Source organism: Schistocerca piceifrons, chromosome X, assembly GCF_021461385.2.
Source record: "Schistocerca piceifrons isolate TAMUIC-IGC-003096 chromosome X, iqSchPice1.1, whole genome shotgun sequence".
In the NCBI taxonomy this organism is placed as follows: Eukaryota; Metazoa; Arthropoda; class Insecta; order Orthoptera; family Acrididae; genus Schistocerca; species Schistocerca piceifrons.
Window position 1 is genome coordinate 384,951,374 of NC_060149.1, and position 19,556 is coordinate 384,970,929.

The 19,556-nt window shown below is 42.7% G+C and overlaps 1 protein-coding gene across 1 annotated transcript in view; it reads right to left on the reverse strand.

The window, feature by feature from the left end:
- LOC124721208 (beta-1,3-galactosyltransferase 5-like) overlaps window positions 1–18,279 on the reverse strand; it is a 192,626-nt gene extending 174,347 nt beyond the window's left edge. The window contains exon 1 of the mRNA XM_047246059.1: window positions 18,166–18,279. Within this exon, the coding sequence (XP_047102015.1) occupies window positions 18,166–18,244 (79 nt within the window). The 5' untranslated portion in view covers window positions 18,245–18,279. The remainder of the gene's footprint in view (window positions 1–18,165) is intronic.
- Window positions 18,280–19,556: the final 1,277 nt, after the last annotated feature.

Sequence of the window (19,556 nt, forward strand, 5' to 3'; positions counted from 1 at the left end):
GTCTATGTGCATATCGCTATTCCTTGAGTTTCGTGAGCTCTGTGTATGTCAGACGGCAAACGACTTGAAAGATCTCTTGAACAGTCTTGAGAAGAAGTTATAATACGAATGTCAACAATAATGATAGAACACTAATGGTGGGAAATGTTACATTGCGACTAAACCATCGTAAAGTGTACTACTCGACATTTTATTAAAAGGAAATCATAAATTATAGGGTATCCATTAGTCAATTAAAATTATTAGATCTCCAATGGCATGTTACATACCAAATTAAGTACAAAATGTCGTGTTCTATTCCCTACCGCCATCGGAAATTTTACAGTGGTTTAGTAATCTAGGGCTAAAAAGATGGTAATGGAATGTAGACGAATTGAACCTTACGATGCTGAAGGAATTAGAATAGGGCGTTATATACTAGAAGTAGTAGTTGAATTTGCTATTTGGAAGGCAAAATAACTGACGACGGCCGGAGTAGAGAGGATTCAAAAAAACGTTCGTCAAAAAGATAAACACGTTACCGTCAAATATAAATTTAAGTGTTAGGAAGACTTTTTCTGTGGGTATTTGTCTGGAGTTTAACGTTGTACGGAAGTGAAAAGGTGGAATATGCTCGTTACAGACAAGAAGAGAACAGAAATTTTTGAAATGCGGTGCTACAGAAGAATGCTGAAGATTGGTTGGGTCGACAGGGCAACTAATGAAAAGGTACTGAATTGAAATAGGGAGAAAAGATTTATGGCACAACTTCACTTAAGGAAGAGGTCAGTTGATCGGATTCATCCTGAGTCGTCAGGAAATTGTCAGTTCGCTAAGGTAGTGAAGTGGGGGGCGCGCAAATTACAGCACAGGGTGGTCAGGGTTTCACTATGGTAAGCAGGTTCCCGTGGATGTAGTTTGAAGGAGATATGCAGAGATGAAAAGGCATCGACAGGATAGACTAGCGTGGAGAACTGCATCAAACACACCTTCGGACTGAAAACTACCACAAATGCACAACTGTTGATGTTAAGAGAAACGGCAATTTCATGGTGAAGCTTAAAACTTCCAAAATAGACGTATGGGACCACTATATTAAACATCATGGCTCTACAGATACTTCAGTTAGCTGGCATGAGATATTCGAAATAATTATGAGTGCCCACTCACTGTATTCCGCATAATGGCTCTCGTATACATACGTCGCCAAACGAGAAACGCTTCGGTATACTAAATTAAAATCCAAACCTGAACTGAGGTATTCGTAGAGCTATTGGGCTCTTGTATCCCACTTGTGTGCTTGGTGTCAACGAACTGTGTCAATCAGATGAAGATCTATGATAAAAACTGGTCGTAATTTTTTTTAAAAAAATGATGTCCTAGTTTTTAGCGGTTTGAAAATGTGATTCCTGAGACTTTTCAGAACCTTGGAGCACCAACTGCAAGCCGTATTTTAGAAACTGTAAAGTAAGTTTGTTTTCGTTTTTTCATATTCTGGTCCTCTGGCACCACCGAGCCCGTGCTGTGCCCGTGGCAAAGCCTCAAGCAGCCAGTAGCGACAGCAGGGGACGATGCCCTGCTAACAAGGGATTGTGGCGTAGTTAAGCAATTCCGCGCAGCGCCAGCAGATCAGCTGACGCGCGCAGCTTCCGCTCTTCCTGACTGGACGGTGGGGACTCGCGCTAGGCCTCGCTTACTTTTCTCACAGGCGCGTTCAGTACTGGATCCAGCCTTATGATAGAAATCTGGAAACTTTCAGCACATTGCAACCGCAGCTGCGAACCGCCGCAGCCAGACGTTGTTGCAGCTACACAGCGTGATGCGGGTTCCGAACTTTCGAACAACTTGCTTAAAAAGCACCACAAAATGATGAGTTACGTTATTGATATTTTTATCGTGGCTCCAACGAGGGACGGAGATTCGGGCCATCGTACTACATTTTCTAGCGTACATACCAAGTCATACGTGAAATCGTGTAACACGTTTAAAGTGTCTATCTGTCTATGAGCGAGGTTTTTTACAGCATCCTAAGAGCCACAAATTCTTATGACACTTGTACTCTTCTATTTTCGTTTCGACATAGCAACTTTTATTCTATCTTTTCCGTGATCTTCCTCGTTTCCTTCTTTTTGCAGCGGTACGTTTTCAAGCCCTTTCTCCAGGTATCTTCTCAATGTGACCATGGCAATTGCTTCTCCTCTGTAGCATCATAAAAGGCTGCTCAGTGGTTACTGGAGTATTGGTCATTATTTGTGTTTTGATGTCCATTTTAATACATATCGACGAAACGAGTATCGCACTAGATTAATTTGGGACCTTTCCATAGAATGGTCACGTAAAATTTCGCTTTAAAAAAACCTTTTTCTAGTAACGGGAAGCAAACCGACTGTTTCCGTCGATACTGAGTGTCGCACGAAAGACGCGATGAGCAGTATTTGTTTGGGTTAGTACGGACAGCCTACATACTTACGCTGAAGTTCATTTAATTTGCGCAGTTTATAGAATATGTACAGCGTCAACTTCTTAGCAATTTGTAAAGGTTTTTAAAAGTTTAGAATGACTACTGCTAATGATGAGTTGCTGGAACTGTGATAAAATGTGGAGAATGGCAGCAAATGCATAAAGAGCTGCAGAACACACCGAGAACTAGAAAGAACAAAGTTCTGTTAAAAAAAGTAATCTCTTCATTTCCATAGTAAATAAGGTTACGGATACACTCTGATTGTTATTTTAGCAGACCATTGTAACTTTCTGTCACAGTGAAAATAGATTACCAATGTCTTTTAGCATATTAAAAAATATCAGAAGTGAAAGAGATGCCTCAGCCTATACTTAGGACTCGAGAAAGCAGTGCTATCCTGACACTACGAAGGTCCGATGTTTCACATTACGATACTGTCGCATGAGAAATATCACATAAGAACGTAGAATGTCCGTGACGTACTGTTCTGCCATAAGAGTTACCTCGGTACCTACCAGCCGTGAACTGAAATCATATCTGATGGCTCCCCACGACACGATACCAGGTGTAGTACTGCTGTGTCTCTCTAAAACATTGAAAGAACAGGACATTTCCCCAAGCTGCCGCGATATTCACCGAATAGGGTCATGCGCGATATTGCAGAACCTCAATTCATCCTGAACACAATGCGACCAGTCTTCCTGGTCACAGCACCACTCCAGACCCATCCGTTTGTGCTGTAGTGTCAACGTCCGTTTCGCATGGGTTAGTAATTACCTACACTAAGGCGACAAAAGTAATGGGATAGCGATATGCACGTATACAGATGCTGGTAATATCACGTGCACAAGGTATAACAAGGGCAATGCATTGGCCGAGCTGTCATTTGTACTCAGGTGATTCATGCGAAAAAGTTTCCGACGTGATTAGGGTCGCACGACGGCAATTAACAGGCTTGTTAGTTGGGGGTAGAAGCATGTGACATTCCACTTCGGAAATAGTTAGCGAATTAAATAGTCCCAGATTCACAGTGTCAAGAATGTGCCGAGAATACCAAATTTCAGACATTACCACTCACCACGTACAGCGCAGTGGCCGACGGCCTTCACTTAAAGAGAGCAGTGGCGTTTGCGTAGAGTTTTCGGTGCTAACAGATAAGCAACGCAGTCTGAGATAACAGCAGAAATCAATGTGGAATGTACGACGGACGTATCCCTTAGGATGGTGCGCCGAAATTTGATGTTAATGGACATGGCAGCAGACGACTGGGGCGAGTGCATTTGCTAACAGCACGACATCTCTTGCAGCGCCTCACCTGGGGTCGTGACCACATCGGTTGCACTCCAGACGACTGGAAAACCGTGGCCTGGTCAGATGAGTCCCGATTTCAGTTGGTAAGAGCTGATGGTAAAGTTTTAGTGTGGTGCAAACCCCACAAAATCATGGACTCAAGTTGTAAACAAGGCACTGCGCAAGCTGTTGGTGGCTTCGTAATGGTGTGGGCTGTGTTTACATGCCATGGGCTAGGTCCTCTGGTCCAACTGATCCGACTATTGACTGGAAATAGTTATGTTCGGCTACGTGGAGACCATTTTCAGCCATTCACGAATTTCATGTTCCCAAACAACGATCGAATTTTTATGGATGACAATGCGCCATGTCACAGGGCCACAATTATTGTGACTTGTTTGAAGAATATTCTGGACAATCTGAGCGAATGATTTGGCCACCCATATCACCCGCATTTATGGGATATAATCGGGAGGTCAGTTAGTGCACAACATTCTGCGCCAACAACTCCGCAGTTATGAACGGCTATAGAGGCATCATGGCACATCATTTCTGCAGGGGACTTCCACAACTTGCTGAGTCGAGCCACGTCGAGTTGCTGCACTACGCCGGACTAAAGGCGGTCCGATACGACATTAGAAGAAATTCTATGACTTTTTTCACCCTAGTGTAGGCCTAGTTTGGCTGCTGTTAGTCTCCAACCAACGGTGCGGGATGACACAGAATGTTGCTGGGAGTCCATTACTTGTTCTCGGAAAGCAGGCGCAGATGTGAAGGGGTATTAAGTGTTTGGTGCACAATACGGCTATCCTCCCTTCTGGTAGTGGGACACGGTCGACAGAAAGTTTTACAATGGGTATACCTCCCCTCACATTCCCACGCAAACCATTATCGAGCAACCGTCACATTCGAAAGCGCCACAAATCGGGATATTGCACTATTCCTCCAACTGGGCAAATAAAGACCTACAATGAAGCCAGTTTCAAACTCTTTCAGGAGCTGATAACGCTGTCTCACACGAGTACACGGTCTCTCCGTATCCTTCACGATGAACAATCAACATATGACGCTGTTTTCGTCCCCTATACAAGGTGAGCCAGAACTCCACCGAAAAAGTGCCAGAGGTGGTAGTAGTTGGCCCTTGTGGCCGTGCGGTTCTAGACGCTTCAGTCTGGAACCGCGTGACCGCTACGGTCGCAGGTTCGAATCCTGCCTCGGGCATGGATGTGTGTGATGTCCTTAGGTTAGTTAGGTTTAATCAGTTCTAAGTTCTAGGCGACTGATGACCTCAGAAGTTAAGTCGCATAGTGCTGAGAGCCAGAGGTGGTAGTACAGATTAAAACAAGAGAAAATGACTAGTAAGGGCTCTAAAATGCATACCTTAAGAGCTATGAGCACTTTTTCATCTTCTATACAGTGAAACACGTCTGTTTTACTGTAAGCTGTTTGCTTTTCATATTTTGGGAGTGGGTGTATGCACCAAAACAAGAAAAAAGTCCAGGAAACATGGACTCTAAAATTCACACCTCAAGAGCTACTCAGTAGAAGATATGTGGTTCACATAGCGAAGATGAAGAAGTGTTCGTAGTCTGAAGACTTTATTTCTTATTTTGGCTGATACTACCACCTCACAAAATATGGAAAGCAAAGAGATTTCACTAGAAGACATAGTCTCACAGTAGGAAAGATACAGAACAGCTCATAGCCTTCGGGTACGCATTTAAGAGCCTATGTTTACTAGACATTTTTCCTAGTTTTTGTCAATAGCACCACCTACAGAAGTTTATGAGTCGTGTTCTGGTTCACCCTGTATACTCTACCAGGCATGGTAAGGACACTAAAGCCCGCATCTCGTGGTCGTGCGGTAGCGTTCTCGCTTCCCACGCCCGGGTTCCCGGGTTCGATTCCCGGCGGGGTCAGGGATTTTCTCTGCCTCGTGATGGCTGGGTGTTGTGTGCTGTCCTTAGGTTAGTTAGGTTTAAGTAGTTCTAAGTTCTAGGGGACTGATGACCATAGATGTTAAGTCCCATAGTGCTCAGAGCCATTTGAACCAAGGACACTAAATACCAACGACGCTAACGCACTCTGGTAGCCGTTCTACCTGTCACAGAGAATTGCAACTCCAGTCACTTAGAAACCCGTCATCAGTGTGTATATGTAGGAAGTTATACTCGCACCTGACCATGTCTTTTAGGCGCTTCACTTTTTTTATATTGGTGTAGTGAGACTAATGTACTTCGTAGATTAATTATTTCGCACAATTTTATTTTATATTTTGTAATAAAATCAGACGAATGTCCTGTTTGCATCGTTATGTGATATGATTGTATCTCATTAAAGGATGTATGCTGGAAAAAAAATTAAAAAGAAAAAAAATTCTCTCGGTCACTATTCAACCGGTTGATGTGTCCCATACTCCGAATGACACTGCGCGATTCCTCCGTCCCTGGAAAAACCTCTCCGTGCCCAGTACTATGTCATGTGCCACGAATTGCTTCCCTGGAGTGTAACCATCTATTGTCAACGTCTAGGAAGCCTTGCAACCGCAGTTGAAGAACTCGGCGGGGAAAACGATACCACTGTCCTGCGACGCCCACACACCAGTGACGTGACGGAACAGCTAACGGGAAGCTTGACTGGAATGTGAACTGTATCCTCTCCACAGTCTCCATCTTGCACACACAAACTTTCACCTATCCCGTTCTCTAGCCAAGAGTCTTCGAGTGAACTCATTCTATAAACTCAGAAGCGTCCCAGGGAAGTTCGACACGACTGCTCCTATTCTTCACGTACGTAAGCCACCTGTTGAATAGTGTGGGCTCCCTTCTGACATCCATAGCAGAAGAATCTGTTTCCTCACCATTAACCTCCAAAAAAACTACTGCCTCCAATGTTTCCACATCCTAATTATCATTTGTCTCGCTGACAGCTCAGTTTTCAGCCTTAAGCTCTACACTGCGTATTCTTTGAATAGGCTCACTTCTTGTTCACACCTAAAAAAACGGCGATATAACCTTATCTGCCACTATAACTTCCTCATTCATCTGCCTATATGCTTCATCTCATTAGCGTCCAAGCAATGTTTTCCGTGGCTCCTTCCTCCCTGCCGCTCCCTCCAGTTCTTAATACATCATTCAGTATTCTGCCTCTTATTAAGAAAGTCATCTTAATCCATTGGGAACTGCTGTAGCCCTTCCGCTATCCTGCCGTTCCAACCACAACCACTTCCAAACTATCTGCATCGACCGTCTCCCAGCATCAGTAGTATCAAGATTTAAGCATCACCTGCAACACTGCTATATCCACTAGCAACAGCGGCAGACCATCACCTACTTCATCATCAGAGCCTGCAGATGATCTGCTCAACGACTATGACACAAATACATGCATTAAATCTCACATCATAGCCACTAACGTTATTGTACAATAATGTTTTGTTATTTGTTTATTAGTGAAATGTCTTCGCAATAAAAATGGTTCAAATGGCTCTCAGCACTATGGGACTTAACTTCTGAGGTCATCAGTCCCCTAGAACTTAGAACTACTTAAAGCTAACTAACCTAAGGACATCACACACATCCATGCCCGAGGCAGGATTGGAACCTGCGACCGTAGCGGTCGCGCGGTTCCAGACTGTAGCGCCTAGAACCGCTCGGCCACTCTGGCCGGCTCTTCGCAATAAATTGTTGAGTAAATATAAAGGGTTTCAAAGCGACTTAGACAGAATTTTCATTTGATGCGAGGAATGCAGTTTCCTATAAATGTGGATATAATATCTAGGCGAAACGTTGCGAATCGGCATTAAATGTAACGAACACAACTGTTCAGTTACAGGGAAGGCGGATAACCTAATAAAATTTCTTGGGATGCTTCTGAGAAGTGCAGCGCTGCACTAAATTAGAGGCTTGTGCGACCCATTTTGATACAACTTAAATGTTATAGATAACGATCAGGGCAGACAAAAGTAAGATATCGCAGCAATTCAGAAGCAGTGTGCTAGATTTGTTACTGGTCAGTTCGGCCATTACGAGAGCGTTATTGAAATTCTCCGTAAGTTTACAAGACAACCCCTGGTTGGAAGAGGGCAATGCTTTTGCAAAACATTATTGAGTTTAGAGTATTGGAATTTGCAACGGACTGCGTAATGATTCTGATGCCGCCTACAATCACTTCGTGTAAGCACCGCAAGGAGAAAATAAGGGAAACTGGAGATAGTACAGAATATAAAGGCAATTGTCTTTTTCCTCGCTCCTTTTGCGAATGGAACGCCGGTCGGGGTGGCCGAGCGGTTCTAGGCGCTACAGTTTGGAAACGAGCGACCGCTACTGATGACGTCAGATGTTAAGTCCCATAGTGCTCAGAGCCATTTGAACCATTTTTTTGCGAGTGGAACAGTCCGCCATGTGCTGTGGAGTGGCTTGAGGAGTGTGCGTGAAGATGACGATATGTAATGCAAATATTCTTCAAATATGGTTTGTAGACTTTCTAAACTGTAAAATTTCAGGTTGCTTCAGACGTGGAACATAGAAACTACTCTCTCGTTGGTAAGACTTTCGTGACACGAGAGGGGGAATATACACTACTGCACAAAAATAAAGGACGAAAGTAACTTTCGCATGATATGTCATTGCCAAGTAACACAGCTCGATGAAACTTGGATCACACATAGGAAGAACTGCTACGGTACAGTCCAAAAGGTACTGAAATAAATACCAAATTAGACGAACAATTACATTGAAGTCATTGCGATTCATGATGGTCTCCCTAACATTTCAAAAGGCGTGGGATGGCTCTTAACAGGATGTGTGAGCACTAAGGACGGCAGTAGGTGCTCTGCAACGTGTTCCCATGCTGGTCACTGGGTTGGTAACGAGTTCTTTCTGGCAGGGCCTCCTATTCCTCCACCAGCGCGATTGCCAACCGATGAATGGTCGTTGGTACATGTGGACGTCTCCCCAACGCATCCCACACCTGGTCGATCGTCGGGCGAACGGGCAGGCCAGTCAATTCGCCGAATGTCCTCTCTTTCCAAGAGCTCGTCCATCCGTGCAGCACGATGCGGTCGCGCATTGCCATTCAGAAGAATGAAGCTGGATCTGAATGCCGCCCCCCCCCCCCCCTGAAAATACGCGCTTGGGGAAGGTGTACAGATTACCTTGACCGGTAAGTGTGCCGTCTTAAAAGATTTGGAGGTCAGTACGCGCACGTAATATTATGCCTCCCCACACCATAAAACCTGGACCACCAAAACGATCATGTTCGACAAAACTGGACGTACCGTCGTACGGTGAGAGGCTGGGAACACTTCGTGCACCCATGAACATTGTCGAACGTTATCATGTGTAATTCCACCAAACTGGAATAATGCTACAACTGTTCTGCATCACAGGAAAGGAGACAGAAAAGGAAAAAAGGTTGTAGACTTATCCGTTTCCTCCTCTAATGACTAGATTAATAAAAAAAATCACCAACCCCGTAGAAAAAATTAAATTTTAATCAAGTAAAGGAAGAAGCTAGTGTTATAAAGCGATGAAGTACGGTGGATCATTTGCAAGTCACGAAAAAAACTACAGAGTGGAACTATAAATTTGAATTTACACTTTACCAGGCAGTCATAGAGTTCGAAAAGTCTTTGGACTAAGGTTCAACTAGATTAGATTAGGTTAGATTAGTACTTGTTCCATAGATCATGAATACGACACTTCGTAATGATGTGGAACGAGTCAGGTTAATAAAAGGTGTCTATACAAGATATTACATTAAAAAAATATTACAGTACACTTTTTTTGGGGGGTGGGGGTGGGGAGGGGGAAATTACCCACTTACTATATCCAAAAATTCATCTAACAAGTAAAAGGAGTTGCCATTCAGAAATTCCTTTAATTTCCTTGTAAATGTTATATAGCTATCTGTCAGACTTTTGATGCTATTAGGTAAGTGACCAAAGACTTTTGTGGCAGAATAATTTACCCCCTTCTGAGCCAAAGTTAGATTTAACCTTGAGTAGTGAAGATCATGTACACTGCTATTACTTTTGAATTCGTTCGGATATATATATATATATATATATATATATATATATATATATATATATATATATATATAGAGTGAGACTATAGTGAAGATCTCTAAATCTTTAAATAAGTGTCTGCAGGATGATCTGGGATGAGCTCCAGCAATTATTCTGATTACACGCTTTTGTGCAATGAACACTCTTTTACTCCATGATGAGTTATCCCAGAAAATGATGCCATACGAAAGCAGAGAATGAAAGCAGGCATGGTAAGCTAATTTACTGAAATATATCGTCAAAATTTGCAATGACCCTAATAGCATAAGTAGCTGAACTCAAACGTTTCAGCAGATCTTCAGTGTGTTTTTTCCAGTTCGACTCCTCATCAATGCATACACCTAGAAATTTTGAATATTCTCCCTTAGCTACCGATTTCTGATCGAAGTCTATATTTATTAATGGTGTCATTCCATTTACTGTGTAGAACTGTATATACTGTGTTTTATCAAAGTTTAATGAGAGCCCATTTGCAGAGAACCACTTAATGATTTTGTGAAAAACATCGTTTACAATTTCATCAGTTAATTCCTGTCTGTCGGGTGAGATAGCTATACTTGTATCATCGGCAAAAAGTACCAGCTTTGCATCTTCGTGAATATAGAATGGCAGCCTGTACTAAAAGCTCTAGGGAAAGAAGCAGCGATTCAGCCTATCTTAGTGTACTGAAAAATATCCACTTCATGACCAAAACTTTATGAGCACTTGATCAATATTGTGTTGATCCATCTTTGGAACGCAATACAGCATCCGTTCTGTATGTCATGGATTCTAAAAGTCCTTGTCAGGTTTGTGGAGGTATATGGCACCAGATGTATACGCACAAGTTACGTAGTTCCTGGAAATTTCGTGCCTGTGGTTTGTGGGCTCGGTGCTAGCACGCGATAGCATCCCAGTCTATTTCATCGGTTTCTGATCAGGGGAATTTGTCTGTCCTTCAACCGCTATACAAAGATGCTCACGACAGCAGCACGCGAACAGCCAAACAGCTTCGCAGCTTCACGGACGCTTGTACCCAGGCGCCATGTCATAACAATCTGTCCTTCATCACAGTCGCTTACGTCCGTGAATTTCCCCGCTTCCGCACCATATTGTCGCTAGAATGGTTCCGCATGTTCCGGCCGGCCGCTGTGGCCGAGTGCTTCTAGGCGCTTCAGTCCGGAACCGCCCAGCTGCTACGGTCATAGGTTCGAATCCTGCCCTGGGCAAGGACGTGTGTGATGTCCTTAGGTTAGTTAGGTTTAAGTAGTTCTAAGTCTATGGGACTGATGACCTCAGATGTTAAGTCCCATAGTGCTTAGAGCCATTTGAGCCCATGTTCCGCTCATACACTGTCCAGTCATATTTATGTGACCACTTGTCAGAAGCATGAGACACCACCTTCTACCGCGCGGGCTGCTGCAAGACGTGAATGAAGAGAGTAATTGAGGTACTCGCAGGTATATGGAGCCATTTCGACTTCAGTACTGTGACCAGCTGCGCTAGGTTTCTCAACTAAGGATCCATGGCGCGATGAGGTCCCATAGAATCTCGATTTGGTTTAAATCTGGGGAGGCTGGTGGCCAGGAGAGTACGGTAAACTCATCCTGGTAATATCCATCATTTTGTTTTGCATCTCCTTGTATTGGCAGTGTTTGCAATTAGATGTGAGGTCCGCCAGTTATGCAAAACACCGTCTTTTCTCAGTACCCAAACATGTTTCGGCACCACTGTGCCATCATCAGTGGGTTTTCGTTTTTATTTATTCTGCTATGTGAACATTTTTGTTAAATGATTATAAAATTATATGCATCTTTAGTTCAAACAACAGATCGTTTCTTCTTGTAAACACCTTTACATTTGGTGTCCATGAATTTTCTGGGTCACTTGTGTGTTAAATACTACAGGTAGCTTGTCGTCTGCAACCAAACGATGTTGATGAGAAAGTTTTTTACTGGGAGTTAACCTATCTTCTAGAATGTTATTTACTTTGTAGCGATGTTTTCGCGCCTATATTCGTTTTTACTTACGTTTTCGTGCGGCAAGCACTTCCATTCTCCGCATCATGCTGAGGTGTTGTGATGCACACGTAACTATAACAAGCATTTTCCACAAATAACATAGTAAAAATTCAAATTTAGTGGCGGACTCTCTGGTGAACAAATGAACACTGACTGGGCTGGGACACACAACAAACGACAATCACACTGTGTTGTGGTGAAGTGAAAAGTGTTTTTACTGCGTTATTTGTGGAAAATATTTGTTATAGTTACGTGCGCATCACAACACCTCAGCATGATGCGGAGAATGGAAGTGCTTGCCACACGAAAACGTAAGTAAAAACGAATATCGGCGCGAAAACATCGCGACAAACTAAATTACATTCTAGAAGATAGGTTAACTCCCAGTAAAAACTTTCTCATCAACATCGTTTGGTCGCAGATGACAAGCTACCCTTTCTCTGCCTCGTGATGACTGGGTGTTGTGTGATGTCCTTAGGTTAGTTAGGTTTAAGTAGTTCTAAGTTCTAGGGGACTGATGACCATAGATGTTAAGTCCCATAGTGCTCAGAGCCATTTGAACCATTTTGACAAGCTACCCGTAGTAATTAACACACAAGTGATCCAGAAAATTCATGCACACCAAATATAAAGGTATTTACAAAAAGAGACGATCTGTTGTTTGAACTAAAGATGCACATAACTTTATAATCATTTAACAGAAATGTTCACATTGCAGAATAAATAAAAACGAAAACCCACTGATGATGACACAGTGGTGCCGAAACATGTTTGGGTACTGAAAGAAAAAACGGTGTTTTGCATAACTGGCGGACTTCACATCCAACAATCATCCTGGTAATGTTCGAACCACGTAGGTACCCTATGAGTTGCATGACAAGTTGCATTTCCCTGCTCGTAGATCGTGCTGTGGGAAAACAAACTGCATGGGAGGGTGGACATTGTTCTCAAGAGTAGACGTTTCACGCCGTACACGACAACGGCCATCGGTTCAGTGGAACGTGAAACGTGATCCGCTTGAAAAAGGTACCCGTTACCACACAGTGGATGTCCATTTGCGGTACTGGCGTGCAAATTGCAACCTTTGGCGCCACTGAACAGCGGTCAGCATATGTGCATGAACTAGCCACCTGCTGCAGAGGTCCATACGCAGCTACGTCGGCTCAACGACACTGTTGCTAGCTCCTGGGTTCATCTGGGAGGTCAGTTGCTCAACAATTGCACATCTATTCGCCCCTACACGCCTCCACAGCTGTCGTTTACCCCTGTCATCTGTTGCCCGTGGTGCATCATAGTTGCCTCTGCGCCGGTTTTGAATAGCGCCACTTTGCTATGCACGGTACACTTTAACCACGGCGACGCCAGAACAGTTTACAAACGTTGTAATTTCGGCAATGATTCCACCCTTGGCCCGAAAGCGAATGACCATGCCCTTTTTGACGTCCGATAATCGCTCTGTTTCCGCATTACGACAACGAGTGCACTGTTTTCCGCGTTCCCCCGACACGCTTTATATACCCTCCACTGCTAGTGCTACTATCTGCCTTCAGTGAGTGGTTATTGCACGTCAACGTCGCACATAGGCGGTGGTCACATTAATGTGATTGGACCGTATATACAGAGGGGTCCAAAATATGTATCCACTGTTTAAAAGTCAATAACTTGCAAACTAATTGACGGAGTTGTCTCATTTTTGGTGAAAGTGTAGGTTAAAGTCCAACTTAAAGATATCACTGTAGACGTTCGAAATGGTCACCATTAACATCCGCACACTAACGGTGCCGCCGAACTGCAGCATGAACTATTGACTGCAACATGTTCAGTTGGATATTTGCACATGAATGTACGATGAATTCTCGAAGTACATCCAATCTGCATGGCTTTTGTCGATAAACGACGTCCTTTAGTGTTCCCCACAGGTAAAAAAAAAAATGGTTCAAATGGCTCTGAGCACTATGGGACTTAACATCTCAGGTCATCAGTCCCCTAGAACTTAGAACTACTTAAACCTAACTAACCTAAGGACATCACACACATCCATGCCCGAGGCAGGATTCGAACCTGCGACCGCAGCGGTCGTGCGGTTCCAGACTGAAGCGCCTGGAACCGCTCGCACAGGTAAAAGTCCAGAGGAGTTAGGTCTGCGGAACCTCTACGGCTTCAAATTTGTCTCGAATGCGACGAATTGTGGCTCTATTTGATACTCATTTCGCCATTGCCGTTGAACCTCATTAATGTTTTCATGCTTAAAATACCACTTCAAAACTGACTTCCTTTCATCGAATATAAGCCTTGCGCCAGCCATGTTTACTCGAGTAACTAGGTGCAACTAAGAACAAAACACTTGACTATCTGGCGACTGTCATCTGACAAAACAAAACAACGCAATACAACGCTTTGGGGGGATTGCCGGAACTACAAACTATTACACTACCAAAGATGAGATAACTCCGCCAATTAGTTTGCCAGTTATGGACTTTTAAACGGTGGATACATTTTTTTGGGCCCCTCTGTATAAGAACCAGTCAAATGAAAACGAGACGGATAAAAAAAAGTAAACCGTTCATTATTTCAAAAGTAATCGCCATAACTGTTAATTTAATCGATTTTCCCTTCATGGAAAAATGTTTGATGTTGCCCACGGAACCATGATTGTACCTAGGCGTGCACCTCTTCGTACGAAGCAAATCGGCAGCCAGGAAAGTCTATATTCAGGGCTCCAAAAAATATGAAAATCGCATATGGGTGGGCCCACGTGTTGCCAAGTGTGTTTTGACTACGCTGCAGAAGTTTCACTTGGAAGCGCTCACACATCCTCCATGGAATCATTATCTCTCACTATGCGTTTTCCATATCTTTGGAGCCCAGAAGAGAGACATTCATGACCTCGATTTGCTTCGGACGGAGAAGTGCACACCTGGTTACAATCATGGTTCTGTAAGTAATTCAAATGGTTCAAATGGCTCTGAATCTGAGATCATGAGTTCCCTAGAACTTAGAACTACTTAAACCTAACTAACCTAAAGACATCACACACATACATGCCCGAGGCTGGATTCGAACCTGCGACCGTATTAGTCGCGCGGTTCCTGATTGAAGCGCCTGGAACCACTCGGCCACCGCGGCCGGCCTCTGTAAGTAATTGCAAACATTTTTCCATGAAAGCATTGACCGTCTAGTCTCACAGTGAGATAAATGTATTAACAGAACAGTTATGGAAATTACCTTTGAAATAATTAAGAGTTTACTTAATTTTTTCATCTGTCTCGTTTTCATTTGACTGCCGAAGTACATTCCATACGCGTCACGTTGCCGGGCGGCAATAATAATTTTATGGCACATCAATGTATACATGAATGCTACGGTGCCCATTACATTCGAACACTTTAGTAGCACAATCAGAATTAAAAGGAGAGCCAACCAAATAGATCTGGCGGACAGGATGGGTAGCAATCTGCAGTTAGTTACCTGCTGATGATGCCGAGGTGTACGGGAAGGTGTCGAAGTTGAATGACTGTAGGAAGATACAAGACGACTTAGATAAAATTTCCACTTGGTGCGATGAATGGCAGCTAGCCTCAAATGTGTAAAGACGTAAATTAATGCGGATGAGTAGGAAGAACAAACCTGTAATGCTCGGATAGGGTATTACTAGTGTCCTGCTTAACACAGTCAAGCCGTTTAAATATCTGAGCGTAACGTTGCAAAGCGATACGAGGTGGAATGAGCGTGTGAAAACTGTAGTAGGGAAGGCAAATGGTCGACTTCGGTTAACTGAGAGAATTTTAGGAAAGAGTGGTTCACCTGTAAAGGAGACCGCATATAGGACGTTGGATCGATCTATTCTTGGGTACTGCTCGAGTGTTTGGGATCCGTATCAGGTCGGATTGAAGGAAGACATCGAAGCAATTGAGAGGCGGGCTACTAGATTTGTTACTGGTAGGATCGAGCAACACATAAGCGTTACTGAAATGCTTCGTGAACTCAAATGGGAATCCCTGTACGGAAGGTGACGTTCATTTCGAGAAACACTATTGAAAAAATTTAAAGAACCGGCATCTGAAGTTGACTGCCGAGCGATTCTACTGCCGCCAACATACGTCGCACGTAAGAACCTCGAAGATAAGATACGAGAAATTACTGCTCATACGGAGGCGTACAGATAGTCGTTTTTCCCTCGCTCTATTTGCAAGTGGAACAGGAGGGGAAATGGCAAATAGTGGTACAGGGTACCCTCCGCCACGACCCGTAGGGTGGCTTGCGGACTATATGTGTAGATGTAGATATCGCGAAAAATATTGTCAGCAGCCATAGAGGAATCCAAACTCACATGAACCACTTTCGTTTGCTTCGAACCAATTGATGGGATTTTTTATTTAGATCAATTGAAGACAGCAACTGAACTGACAACAAAATAAGTAAGCAGAACAGTAAAAATGGCTTGGAATGGTTTTGGTAAATTAAATAATCTTTTCAAAACCAAGTTTGTGATTTGCCTAAAAATCCGTATGTCTTGGCAATTATGAATTATGGCTGTGAGACGAAACTTCGAAGGCGAAAACCACCCAAAAATCGTGAGGAATGGCACGATGCTACTTTGGAATTACTAGGACAGGTGGGGAAACAGTCAAATGAATGAGGGAACTAACTGAAGTGGAAGACCTAATTACAGCTGCAACGAAAATGCATTATAGGTGATCTGAACATGTAGCCAGGAGAACAGGCCTAAGACGGATCAAGAAAGTTCTTTGCAGGATACCAAAAGATAATAAAAGGCGAGACGACAACCTGACGAAAGTGGGGTAGATGGTATTGTAAAATATGCAAGAGCAACATGGTTGTAGGATTGCAGTATGGAACAGTTTGGAAGAGGCCTTTATCGCTAACGATGATGATACTGGCTGTAAAAGGATGTAATTGGTTGTGAAAGTTGATTGAGATATCGAGGCTGGATGAAAACAAGTACCATATAACGGTTTTGGTCAGAATTCTTCAAGGGTAAATGAGACTGCGGTATGTTGGTCAGATTATATGCATGCAGTAAACAGGAATATCGTAAAACACCTTATGCACTAGTTATGCATATAATAAATTGCAGCATTGTCCACGGAAGAGCTTGATGCAGGTAAACAATAACTAATAATAAATTTCCAATAAATAAATACGTCTGTGAAGTAGAAACAGCAGGAAAGATCGGTGCCTTCTGGTAAGTCCCCTTGTAGCTGTTAAACTTCATTTGCTCTCACTCATAGTCCAGTTTCTCTTCAGATTATCAACTTAAATGGTCTTAGTAAGGAATCTGCAATGCATCACCAGTACGGCCGGAACCTATTGGTACCTGCACTGATCATCCACACTTCGTAGCCGAATACGTGCGAAGTGCTTATTACATTTGTCAGAAAAATCATATCTGTAGATGCATGAGTGAAAACTTACTACTTTGTAAACATCTACAAAATACAAGCAGCTCCGTAGAAGAGTACAAGTATTTATTCTTCTGTCGTTCTTTTCTAAAACGTTGCTACAGCTTTCAAATGCAGACTATTAATTAAAAATGATGGAAAAATGAACTAATACTGAAGCTGCTGTTAATAAAGTCACTAAATTGATAGCACAGGTGTGTACTAAACTGCCACGGTTGAGCACAAAACAACATTTTTCCAACGTGCATTGGAGTAATGTTCACGAACAAACGGTATTTTTCAAGAGACTCGTATAGTAAAGACTTACAATGAGGAAATATATCAGAAGCAATGGAATATCTACATTTTCATTAGTGCTTTTAAAGCAACTATTTAACGAATAATCGTGCAACATCTTTCAAAATATTTTTAGGTCAGAAAACACGGGATACACAGTGCATCAGCGCACAAGCATTTGAATTTTAGAAAAAATCTGCAATGGAAATGGAAGTTCGATTTCGCGCAAACAGTGACTGCCAAATATTTGATGATTTCTACAAAAGAAATTCTTTAGAGGTTTGTGACTACATGCAGGTGAGGAATTATCATTAGCGAAAACCAGCGGAAAGAAACGGACAGAACCTTTTACGAAGTGGTCTCGAGTAGTCTGCCAAAGAAATGTGTAGTAATTCTAGAAAGATGAGTAAAGTTTCGTTCGCCTAATACAATTTAAATGTTCAACGTGAACTGCGTCACCTTGAGATGTTAGACAGATGAAACGCAGAATTTCTGGTTAGATGAAATAAGTCCTCTTCATCGTCAGCAAATTTTCATTGTACTGACAACGAATGGAACCATTATTGAATGATACGACGAAGCTCGTATGCGCAAAGCAGTCAACAGAGCATTTATTTTAAGACTAAGACGGTGTTCAGTTGTAAGCGATAAGCGCATGGTACTCACATGAATCATTATGTCTCAAAAGACACAGCTGTTTGGGTAGCAGCCTTATGTCAGGCTGGATCGTCCTATTCTTCTCCATTGGTGCGCGTTTACCACGACTATGATTTACACTGCACGAGTGTGTGGCGTTTACGCTCGGTTCAAGCAAGACTAAAAGTGTAACGTCGCATGAAAACCTGTGTTCCACCAGCTTATCTCTCGCCGTGCGCATTGGCTTCCGGCACGAATGTAATCGCTGACCACAAGGAAAGTTGTTTTCGCCAGCTTTGTCGTTTGCGCTCTTATGTTACGTTTTGTCACGGAAGTCACTCGCTACCAGATCGCCGGTCGAAAAATCTGGACCCACTGAGATACTGTTTCAACTAATTAGGTACTAATTTCAGTTACAACCAATGCGGGAGGATGGTGGTTCAAATCCCTACTCGACCACCCAGAATTAGGTTTTATTTAATGGGTTCGAAACAGTCCACGAGGCGCGCTGAAACATAGCTCGTGATGTGCTCCCCCCCCCCCCCCCCCCCGGTTACCCACCCCGCAACTGCAGTGTTTTTAAGTTTTTAAATGTTTTATGGGATACTGGCTGTGAGCCGCGGCTGCGCTCGCATATCAATAGTTTCTTTATGATGACAGAGGTGAGTAAGTAAGTAAGCTAGGGATTTATTATTGTCTGGGCATATAGTGCTGTAGATATGTCTGTGTGTATGTATAAAATATTTACGTAGTACTAGTATATATGTACATAATGTCTTTTTATTATTTTACTGCGTGTCGAGTCTTACTTTAAAATATCGATAACTAAAATAATTTCTTACTTATCAACTATTTATTGCACGATCTTAACTCAACACAGTTCTATAAGCAGCTTTTTTTTTAACAGCTTGACTGCTTTTTCTCATAGTGATAAATCAGAAGGTGCGATCTGTTTTACTTGGTAAAAACTTTCTGAAGCCAAGGTTGGATAAATATTTGTTTGTGCACTGTGGTTTTTATGACGTGAAAATTATCTGTGAACGCTACATACATGGACATTGTTAGCTGTACAAGGTGCTTTTTGATTTTAGATGTATTACTTACGACAAACCTTTACATAGTGTACTATATTTTATCTACTCACATGACAACTTGGCGTGAGGTTTCAACTCAAAATGAACAAGTCTTATAACAAAGATTTTTGAAGACCTGAAGATGACAGCAACGTCTGTCGAAACTGGTTGCTGTAAATACAAAAATACCGGTATTTATGCGATCTTGGCTTTTTAAAGTTTTTGCTATCTATAAACAACGTTTTTGGTTTTGCCGTGTTTTGAAGGATGTAAATTTTTTTTGGGCTGGATACAAGTGAGCACCCCCGTAAGGGTGATATGTTGCGCTCGCCGAAATCCGTCTTACAG